This window comes from Entelurus aequoreus, linkage group LG07, assembly GCF_033978785.1.
Source record: "Entelurus aequoreus isolate RoL-2023_Sb linkage group LG07, RoL_Eaeq_v1.1, whole genome shotgun sequence".
In the NCBI taxonomy this organism is placed as follows: domain Eukaryota; kingdom Metazoa; phylum Chordata; class Actinopteri; order Syngnathiformes; family Syngnathidae; genus Entelurus; species Entelurus aequoreus.
In genome coordinates this window covers 28,531,710-28,543,707 of record NC_084737.1, presented here as the reverse complement: position 1 = coordinate 28,543,707, position 11,998 = coordinate 28,531,710, and the positions used below count along the sequence as shown (strand labels likewise).

General features: G+C 40.0%; 1 protein-coding gene across 2 annotated transcripts; it reads right to left on the bottom strand.

Annotated features, from left to right (window-relative positions):
• Positions 1 to 11,998, bottom strand: LOC133653650 (proline-rich protein 36-like). Of its 2 annotated transcripts, none has more exons than XM_062053174.1 (2): positions 11,807 to 11,998; positions 1 to 667 (listed from the first exon to the last, which is right to left on the bottom strand). In XM_062053174.1, the coding sequence occupies exons 1-2, from the start codon at positions 11,978 to 11,980 to the stop codon at positions 317 to 319; spliced, it is 525 nt and encodes a 174-aa protein (XP_061909158.1). In that variant the 5' UTR covers positions 11,981 to 11,998; the 3' UTR covers positions 1 to 316. The 2 variants fall into 2 exon arrangements, with proteins under 2 accessions (XP_061909158.1, XP_061909159.1); XM_062053175.1 differs by lacking the exon at positions 11,807 to 11,998 and adding an exon at positions 7,021 to 7,051.

The window sequence follows — 11,998 nt, the reverse complement described above, 5'->3', positions numbered from 1 at the left end:
TACAAACAGAAAACAGGTGAGGGGAAACGTGCTCGAAAGCAGGCGTAAAACTGCTGCAGGAAAGGGAAAAACAGGAAGTGAAAAAACACCTAATAAGAGTGCAAGACAGGAACTAAAACGACACGCAGAAATTTACCAAGAAACTTAAAATAAGGCACAGTGTGGTGTGCAAGCCGTGACAGAATGCCCCCACAACAAAACAGATATCAGACTTTCTAAAAAACAAAACCGAAAAAGTCCAAAGTCACGGGAGGGCAGAGGGAGGACTAGGCGGTGGGTTGCTTGGCCATATGTCCTCGCAATCAATGGGGAAGAGTCAGACGGCAGCGACGGGTAGACCGCCGCCGTGGCCGACGAGGAGGTGGACACAAGGTGGCATCAGCTGTAACCGTCCATGCCCGGGTCCTGGGCCTAGTTGCTGATAGTGCGGAGGCCATTCATGAAACGGCCACATTCTTGGTCGACGAGGAGGCCGCGTGCGGGCGCCTGATGATGGCTTATGCGGCCGGCAAGCTGGAGGTCGCGAAGGCGACGATGACTCCGATGATGATGACGGAGTCGTCGTGGAAAGACCCGCTGAAGACGAGGATGGCGGCGTCATGGAAAGACCCGCTGGAGACGAGGATGGCGGCGTCATGGAAAGACCCGCTGGAGACGAGGATGGCGGCTGGACCGTCGGCATCAAGGTTCAAGGTTCAAGGTTCAACTTTATTGTCCCCGCGGGGAAATTTGTCTTGGGCACAGTGCATCATTGCTTTCTTAACATACACAAAAACAACAGAACAAAAACACAAGCGCAGACACAACTACAACTAGACAACTAACATTTAAACATCAGAACATGGAGCTTGATAGACATAGGTGGCACTTTGATGTAGGCATAAAATCTACAGTATGGAGATAAAGATAAAGTGCCAGTGTGCATTGCACTAGAGCTCATAGATAAAGTGCTATGTGCTAAAGTGCTTAGTTCTAAAGTGCTATGTGCTAAAAAAGTGCTAACCTATGTATTAACATTCTATTGCACCTTGTTGGTCAGCTTAATGGAGGCTGGGACAAATGATAATTTAAGGCGGTTCGATTTGCATAGTGGGACCCGGAGTCTTCTCCCTGATGGCAGGGTTCTATATTCAGGGAAGAGTGGGTGTTGTGAGTTGGAAATAATTTTCTTAGCTTTTTTCCTAACTGCCTGCTCATAGATGCTCTGTATAGGCTCATATTCTTTCCTCCCTACGATTTTCATTGCCGTTTTATGCATGCCGGCCAGTTTGCTTTTTAGCTTAATGGTTAGGTTGCCAAACCATGAGGTGATCCCGTATCTAATGATGCTCTCTACAATGGCACGGTAGAAAATCATCATGATGTGGGTGCTTACGCCGTACAATCTTAATCTTCGCAAAAAATATAGCCTCTGTTGCAGTCTATTGCACAGTTTGTCAATATGTGTCTTCCAGCAGAGAAGATTATCAATATTAATCCCTAAATATTTATATGAGGATACCTGGGTGATTTCCTGATTTTTGATGACCACTGGCTCATGGTCAGTCACTTTCCTCGGATCCAAAACCATTTCCTGTGTCTTGGTCACATTTAAAATAAGATAGTTGGTATCACACCACCTAATAAATAGGTCTATCTCGTCTTGGTACACAGAGGGGTCCGTATCCTTTCGTAGAAGCCTGCAGAGCTCAAGCAGCAGGAGGCTTGACCGTCTGCATCTTCAGAGCTGGAGCAGCAGGCGGCTGGACCGTCAGTATCTGCAGAGCTGGAGCAGCAGGGCGAAGCGCTGCAGGCAACGGAGGCAGAGCAGGGCGGAGCACAGGTAGGCGGCGAAGGCCGAGCAGGACATAGCACAGGTAAGCGGCAGAGGCCGAACAGGGCAGAGCACTGCAGGCAGCGGAGGCCGAGCAGGAGGTAGCAGCCTGGCTAGGCGCAGGACAGGTGGCGGAGGCCACACAGGAAGTGGCCGCTTCGCTGGACGCAGCTGTGCCTCCACAATTGCACAGCTACCAGCCCTAGCTCCCCCCTCAGGAAGAGGATACCAGACGCTGTCACTGGTTTGAGGGAGGATCGTTTGACCCTTGACTTAAGTGGGAGAAGAACCCCAGGGTGTGTGGGCTCTGGGAAACCGGGGGAAGAAAAGTCCGTAAAAAACAAGTCCCCTAGTGGGGGCGTGGCTGCGCGCCCCAACAGCTCGCACCTTCCTACACGAGCCCCGAGCACTGGTGGAGCGGCTTCCTCCTGTTCCCCAGCGCCTGGGCCACACTGGCCAATAGCCCAAGCCGTGAACAAAGAGGCAAAGTGGTCGAAGGGGTTCCCGTATTCCACCCCCTTAGGAGAGGAAGGGTGCAGTGTTTGAGGCCCTGCAGCAGAGAAGGCTGCGCGTTGTGACGGCGTGATGAACCTGGCTTTCGCCTTCGTGGACGACACGCAGGCTCGGCACTCAGCCAAAAAGAGTCTATTGGGACCAGACCGCCATCTGGCACCCACATCAAAGTCTCTAGTACCTCGGAGGGGTACCACTAAGCCTCTGCCTCCATTTTAGCCCAAAAAATCCTCTCATATTCCTCGTCATTGTAATCGTGGTTGGGACATTCTGTCAAGCGGTGGGTCATGTGAGACGACGAAGGTTGTAGTAATTTTAAAATGCAGACGAACGAGGTGGCAACTTGCAGTAAAAAAGGGTATTTATTGATTAAACAAACAAAACCAAAAGCGAGAGCAACAGGGAAGTGCTCTGAACGGACAGACTATGAGGGAAACCAAAACAAAATGCTGGAACACAGCGAAACACTTACAAGTAAGGTGGAGCAGACGGCGTCCACAAAGAATGAGCATATTTGATCACAGCATGAAAGGAATCATCAATAGTGACTAGTGAATAGTGAATGATGTCCTGACAAACCAATGGTGTCGCAAGCTCAACTTAAAGAGCGCTAATTACAAACAGAAAACAGGTGAGGGGAAAAGTGCTCGAAGACAGACGTAAAGCTGCTGCAGGAAAGGGAAAAACAGGAAGTGAAAAACCACAAAATAAGAGCACAAGGCAGGAACTAAAACTACACCCAGAAAATTACCAGAAACTCAAAATAAGGCACAGCGTGGTGTGACAAGCCGTGACAGTTTTTGGATCAAATGGAATGTTTGATGTGAAGTAACTGGTGCCTTAAATAGGTAAATAATCCATAACAACATTACTTTTACTTCTTTATTGTCTTTTGAACATTGACAGATAATAAAAATCAGACTAAAGGTCTTGGGGATCCAAAAGGCCCGATTCATAAAGTGAGAAATTAGACATTTATCAATATATATTATTTTTACTTTGAGCGCTTAAATCTCTACATCCACTTCAGATCCAGACGTCAATAATAGGTTTTTACTATTTTTGAGCAATGACAGTTTTAAGTAAAAAACTGCCTGCATGTCAGATTTTCTCTTTACATTACACCTGTTTGCTCTTTTATTCCAGTTTTCAAGTTTTTTTTGTAATAGTATTTTTGTGTGCCACGGGCCGTTAAAAAATTACCTGTGGGCCACAAATAACCCCCGGGCCGCACTTTGGACACCCTTGACCTACGTCATCAAACAGGTTCACACCTTTTAAATGAATCGCAAAGCGGTAATACATGCTTACCTTCATCAAGAAAACTAAACATTGTTTTCTATAATATCCTCAGACCTATCGAAACGCTTTTGTCACCTGTAAGGAACAAACATTTCACAGCCTTATTTCAAATGCTTAACACTCTAGAGTAGTGGTTCTCAAACTTTTTTCACTAAGTACCACCTCAGAAAACACTTGGCTCTCCAAGTACCACCATAATGACCAATATTAAAATACAGTAGCATAGTAGGCCTAAGTATTCAATAAAAACAAGGCAGAGGTTTTATTTAATACTGTATATGTATGTGTATATATGTACATGTATGTATGTGTTAAATGTATGAATATTTCTATATGAATGTACGTATATGTTTATGTATATATGTGTATATTTGTGTATATGTGTGTATATGTATAAATGTGTATAGGTATGTGTGTGTATATATAGATATGTGTGTGTGTATATATAGATATGTGTGTGTGTATAATGTATATGTAAATATTATCATTGTATATATGATATATATGATTAATGTAATACAATCTTTGCTTCAAATTTAGCTAAACAATTAACAAGCAGTCAGATCGACAGGTAATATAGTTAAGTAGCTATATGTATATGTTTATATATATGTATGTATGTATATTTGTATACATGTGTGTGTATATATACATATATATGTATATATGTATATATATATATACACATGTGTATGTATACATATACGTATATACACATATATGTATATATATACATATATGTGTATACTGTATATATAAATATATGTGTGTAAATATACAAATATGTACATATATACATATTAGGGATGTCCGATAATATCGGCCGATAAATGCGTTAAAATGTAATATCGGAAATTATCGGTATCATTTTTTTTATTATCTGTATCGGTTTGTTTGTTTTTTGGTTTTTTTTATTTTTATTAAATCAACATAAAAAACACAAGATACACTTACAATTAGTGCACCAACCCAAAAGACCTCCCTCCCCCCATTTCTTTCTGTTATCAATATTCTGGTTCCTACATTATATATCAATATATATCAATACAGTCTGCAAGGGATACAGTCTGTAAGCACACATGATTGTGCGTGCTGCTGGTCCACTAATAGTACTAACCTTTAACAGTTAATTTTACTCATTTTCATTAATTACTAGTTTCTATGTAACTGTTTTTATATTGTTTTACTTTCTTTTTTATTCAAGAAAATGTTTTTAATTTAGTTATCTTATTTTATTTTATTTTTTAAAAAGTACCTTATCTTCACCATACATGGTTGTCCAAATTAGGCATAATAATGTGTTAATTCCATGACTGCATATATCGGTTGATATCGGTATCGGTTGATATCGGTATCGGTAATTAAAGAGTTGGACAATATCGGAATATTGGATATCGGCAAAAAGCCATTATCGGACATCCCTAATACATATACACTACCGTTCAAAAGTTTGGGGTCACATTGAAATGTCCTTATTTTTGAAGGAAAAGCACTGTAGTTTTCAATGAAGATAACTTTAAACTAGTCTTAACTTTAAAGAAATACACTCTATACATTGCTAATGTGGTAAATGACTATTCTAGCTGCAAATGTCTGGTTTTTGGTGCAATATTTTTGGCCCATTTCCAGCAACTATCACTCCAGTGTTCTAATGGTACAATGTGTTTGCTCATTGGCTCAGAAGGCTAATTGATGATTAGAAAACCCTTGTGCAATCATGTTCACACATCTGAAAACAGTTTAGCTCGTTACAGAAGCTACAAAACTGACCTTCCTATGAGCAGATTGAGTTTCTGGAGCATCACATTTGTGGGGTCAATTAAACGCTCAAAATGGCCAGAAAAAGAGAACTTTCATCTGAAACTCGACAGTCTATTCTTGTTCTTAGAAATGAAGGCTATTCCACAAAATTGTTTGGGTGACCCCAAACTTTTGAACGGTAGTGTATGTGTATATATATATATACATATATGTGTGTAAATATACAAATATGTACATATATACATATATGTGTATCTATATATATATATATACATATATGTATATATATACATACATATATGTGTATATATACACGTGTGTGTGTGTGTATATATATATATGTATATACACTACCGTTCAAAAGTTTGGGGTCACATTGAAATGTCCTTATTTTTGAAGGAAAAGCACTGTACTTTTCAATGAAGATAACTTTAAACTAGTCTTAACTTTAAAGAACTTTCATCTGAAACTCGACAGTCTATTCTTGTTCTTAGAAATGAAGGCTATTCCACTAAATTGTTTGGGTGACCCCAAACTTTTGAACGGTAGTGTATATACATACAAAAATGTGTATATATACACGTGTGTGTGTGTGTATATATATATATATATATATATATATATATATATATATATATACAGTGTTGGGTTAGTTACTGAAAACCAGTAACTAGTTACAATTACTAGTTACTTTATTTCAAAAGTAACTCAGTTACTAACTCAGTTACTTACACCAAAAAGTAATGCGTTACTGTGAAAAGTAACTATTTAGTTACTTCTTTTCCCCCCTTTTTTTTAAGGCTCCCATTAATGCCCTTTTAGCCTTCATTTCAGTACTGTTATTGCACTGGAGAATAATACAATCTGTTGATCAACTTGACATGCATTTGCATCACTGAACTCAGAAAGCAATGTGCTCTACATACAACACACAAAGACAAAGATATGTTTCAAAGGGCCAATTTATTTCAGGCCAGAAAAAATGGACAAAACTATTTTAAATAGCTGCAACATAATGGCACTTTAACTCTAAGTAGATAGGATCTTTGATCCAAGACACAACTTATATTTAACTAAAATGTTATTTTCTTTGTGGTCGACAAAAGAAAAGTATTGAGAATGTCTCCATGTTAAAAAACTCGACTTCTGGCTTCGCCATGATGTCTTGTTAGTTGTTATGAGAGTAGCGTATGTGTGTGTGTGTGTGTGGCCCTTTAAGATATGACAGCATGAGAGGTGAGTGACGTCAGTGAGTGAGTGGGCGAGAGAGGTGAGGGAGCGGCGACAGTGAGTGCATGTAGGTGCTCTAGCCAGGGGCGCCGCTAGGGATTTTGGGCCCCATGAAAATAATCTTTACAGGGCCCCCAACACAGTGGCAACATTTTTTGATGCTATTTTACATACAATTATGCATTTTAATGATATTTTTGACTATCATTACCATATTTTTGAAAGAAGAACAGCATCACAGTTGACATGTACAGTAGGGAAGAACGTAGCACTCTGAATACAATGGAATTCATTTTGAGTCATTTATTTGCTGCACCACTGATTCTTGAGACTGTAGTAAAATGTATTATATTTTGTATTATATTATTATTATTATTATTTCAACACACACAGCTGCTCACCTCTTTCCTCATGTGGGGGCACTGGGGATGATTCAGGGGCAGAGGGACTTGGGGGCTGACAGACAGCTGCTGCTGCTGCTGCTGGTGCACTTGACTCTGTTCAGAATGAGGCATCATTTTGACAGAGGGGAGATCAACTATTATTGAATAAGAACAGCTTGATAAATGTTTGACTGGATTGATTATTTAACTAATATAGCAGTAAAATGTAAAAATCCAGAGTTTTCTTGAGCTAACATGGTGAGAAAAGTGAGCTAGCTTATTACCACAGACAGGGACAAAGTTAATATGCATAACTTTCCACCACAACTAACAAACCCACCTTTTTTTTTGGAAATATTGGGTGACATATTGTCGACCCTTCATCTCCTTCTCCTCTCTTATTTTACTTTCCTTTCTTTTTTGGCTGCCTGATTTTTGAGGCATACTGCTGTCTCCTCCGCTTTGCCCGCTGAGGCGCTGTCTGTGACAAATCGCCGGTGCTCTACCTGCAGCTGATCCAGTCGGACTGAACCATTTTACGTAAATAGAGGGGGGGAGGGAGGACCCTGCAGGTGTTGATGCTTCCAAAACAAATAAAGGTATTGTTACCAGGACATGGAAAATAAAACATGTGTGATTATATGTTAGTTAATAACTTAGTGTCATTAGGGGCCTCTCTGGGCCCCCCTCCATCATGGGCCCCTAGAATCCGTCTCCTTTACCCCCCCTTTTCGGCGCCCCTGGCTCTAGCTTGCTGGATGGCTGCGTCCAATAAAGTCACAATGTTGCAACAAACCGCCGGCCTCGTCATTCACCCTCAGCTGTAAAGACCCTCTTCCGGGTAAAGTGTAGGTTGTTAGACCCGAAGTACGGCTCTGGAGGAACGTCTCCCCTGCGGGGAGGCGTGCTTTCTGTGGGTGGGGGAAAGCACGCCTCTTCTTTTCCACCGGAGCGCTCCAATAAAACACACTCAGATCTTCAGTTTCTAGCCGATACTACATAAAAATAATGCAGTAACGGTAACTGAGTTACTGTATATAAAAAAATAACGCGTTAGATTACTAGTTACCGCCGAAACTAACGGCGTTAAAGTAATTTCTGGCCATTTTGAGCGTTTAATTGACCCCACAAATGTGATGCTCCAGAAACTCAATCTGCTCATAGGAAGGTCTGTTTTGTAGCTTCTGTAACGAGCTCAACTGTTTTCAGATGTGTGAACATGATTGCACAAGGGTTTTCTAATCATCAATTAGCCTTCTGAGCCAATGAGCAAACACATTGTACCATTAGAACACTGGAGTGATAGTTGCTGGAAATGGGCCTCTATACACCTATGTAGATATTGCACCAAAAACCAGACATTTGCAGCTAGAATAGTCATTTACCACATTAGCAATGTATAGAGTGTATTACTTTAAAGTTAAAGGCCTACTGAAACCCACTACTACCGACCATGCAGTCTGATAGTTTATATATCAATGATGAAATCTTAACATTATAACACTCGCCAATACGGCCGGGTTAACTTATAAAGTGACATTTTAAATTTGCCGCTAAACTTCCGGTTCGAAACGCCTCTGAGGATGACTTATGCGCGTGACGTAGCCCGGGGAACACGGGTATGCCTTCCACATTGCAGCCAATACGAAAAAGCTCTGTTTTCATTTCATAATTCCACAGTATTATGGACATCTGTGTTCGTGAATCTGTTGCAATTATGTTCATTGTATTATGGAGAAAGAAGCTGAGCAAGCAAAGAAGAAAGTTGTCGGTGCGAAACGGACGTATTTTTCGAACGAAGTCAGCAACAACAGTACACAGCCGGCGCTTCTTTGTTTACATTCCCGAAAGATGCAGTCAAGATGGAAGAACTCGGATAACAGAGACTCTAACCAGGAGGACTTTTGACTTCGATACACAGACGCCTGTAGAGAACTGGGACAACACAGACTCTTACCAGGATTACTTTGATTTGGATGACAAAGACGCAGACGTGCTACCATGAGTATGCAGCTTTGGCTTCTAAACATTTGATCGCTTGACCGTATGTGCGCAACTTTTTTTTTGCGTATGTACGTAACTTTTTTAAAATATATAAGCTTTATGAACCTTGGGTTAGGTGAACGGTCTTTTGGGCTGAGTGATTGTGTGTGTTGATCAGGTGTTTGAATTGTATTGGCGTGTTCTATGGAGCTAGGAGCTAGCATAGGAGCTAGGAGTTAGCATAACAAAGACGTAGGTGTTTTTATGCAGGATTAATTTGTGTCATATTAAATATAAGCCTGGTTGTGTTGTGGCTAATAGAGTAAATATATGTCTTGTGTTTATTTACTGTTTTAGTCATTCCCAGCTGAATACCAGGTACCGTGAGTATGCAGCCTTGGCTGCTAAACATTTGATAGCTTGACCGTATGTGCGCGTCACGTACGTAACTTTTTAAAAATATATAAGCTTTATGAACATTGGGTTAGGTGAACTGTCTTTTGGGCTGAGTGATTGTGTGTGTTGATCAGGTGTTTGAATTGTATTGGCGTGTTCTATGGAGCTAGGAGCTAGCAGAGGAGCTAGGAGCTAGCATAACAAACACATAGGTGTTTTTATGCAGGATTAATTTGTGGCATATTAAATATAAGCCTGGTTGTGTTGTGGCTAATAGAGTATATATATGTCTTGTGTTTATATACTGTTGTAGTCATTCCCAGCTGAATATCAGGTACCGTGAGTATGCAGCCTTGGCTGCTAAACATTTGATAGCTTGACCGTATGTGCGCGTCACGTACGTAACTTTTTAAAAATATATAAGCTTTATGAACCTTGGGTTAGGTGAACGGTCTTTTGGGCTGAGTGATTGTGTGTGTTGATCAGGTGTTTGAATTGTATTGGCGCGTTCTATGGAGCTAGGAGCTAGCAGAGGAGCTAGGAGCTAGCATAACAAACACGTAGGTGTTTTTATGCAGGATTAATTTGTGGCATATTAAATATAAGCCTGGTTGTGTTGTGGCTAATAGAGTATATATATGTCTTGTGTTTATTTACTGTTGTAGTCATTCCCAGCTGAATATCAGGTCACCCCCGGCTCTCACAGCATCTTCCCTATCTGAATAGCTTCAACTCCCCACTAGTCCTTCACTTGCACTTTACTCATCCACAAATCTTTCATCCTCGCTCAAATTAATGGGGAAATTGTCGCTTTCTCGGTCCGAATCTCTCTCACTTCATGCGGCCATCATTGTAAACAATAGGGAACTTTGCGTATATGTTCAATTGACTACGTCACGCTACTTCCGGTAGGGGCAAGCCTTTTTTTTATCAGATACCAAAAGTTGCGATCTTTATCGTCGTTGTTTTATACTAAATCCTTTCAGCAAAAATATGGCAATATCGCGAAATGATCAAGTATGACACATAGAATAGATCTGCTATCCCCGTTTAAATAAAAAAAATTCATTTCAGTAGGCCTTTAAGACTAGTTTAAACTTATCTTCATTGAAAAGTACAGTGCTTTTCCTTAAAAAATAAGGACATTTCAATGTGACCCCAAACTTTTGAACGGTAGTGTACATATATGTGTATCTATATATATATATATATATATATATATATATACATATATGTATATATATATACATACATATTAGGGGTGTGGGAAAAAATCTATTCGAATTCGAATCGCGATCCTCACGTTGTGCGATTCAGAATCGATTCTCATTTTTTTTAAATCGATTTTTTTTTGTTGTGATTTTTTTTCTTTTTTTTAAATTAATCAATCCAACAAAACAATACACAGCAATACCATAACAATGCAATCCAATTCCAAAACCAAACCCGACCCAGCAACACTCAGAACTGCAATAAACAGAGCAATTGAGAGGAGACACAAACACGACACAGAACAAACCAAAAGTAGTGAAACAAAAATGAATATTATCAACAACAGTATCAATATTAGTTACAATTTCAACATAGTAGTGATTAAAAATCCCTCATTGACATTATCATTAGACATTTATTTAAAAAAAAAAAAAAGAACAATCGTGTCACAGTGGCTTACACTTGCATCGCATCTCATAAGCTTGACATCACACTGTGCCCAATATTTTCACAGAGATAAAATAAGTCATATTTTTGGTTTATTTAATAGTTAAAACAAATTTACATTATTGCAATCAGTTGATAAAACATTGTCCTTTACAATTATAAAAGCTTTTTACAAAAATGTACTACTCTGCTTGCATGTCAGCAGACTGGGGTAGATCCTGCTGAAATCCTATGTATTGAATGAATAGAGAATTGTTTTGAATCGGGAAAATATCGTTTTTGAATCGAGAATCGCGTTGAATCGTAAAAAATCGATTTTGAATCGAATCGTGACCCCAAGAATCGATACTGAATCAAATCGTGGGACACCCAAAGATTCACAGCCCTAATACATATATGTGTATATATACACGTGTGTGTGTGTGTATATTTTGGCCACTAACTTATACGTACACACATTTTGAACAGGAACACTGTTTGAATATAGGAAAAAAACACACTGTACTTTAATCCAGTGATTCTTCAGTATACCACTAGATGAAGCCCCCGTACCACTAATGGTACACGTACCAAAGTCTGCTCTACAGGAATAAAAGCAACCTGGCCTTTCCAGTGACATGTGATATGGTTATATTTTCAAAGGTAAACATTCAGTGTTTTAAGTACAAAGGTTTATAATACACAGTCTGGGATTGTTTTGCCAACATATTCAAATACCAAAAACAATGTGTTTTCAGCGTCTTCTGTGGTGGACATGGGGACTCACTTTTATGCTCCATCGAGTAGGGAACGGCGTGGCTCGGTGGTGGCAAATTGAGGGTCCGTAGTTCGAGCCGCAGCTTCCATCATCCTCGTCATGTCCAGTGTGTCCTTGAGCAAGACAATTGACCCTTGCTCCAGATGGGTCGTGGTTAGGGTCTTGCATGGCAGCTCCCGCCATCAGTGTGTGGATGTGAAA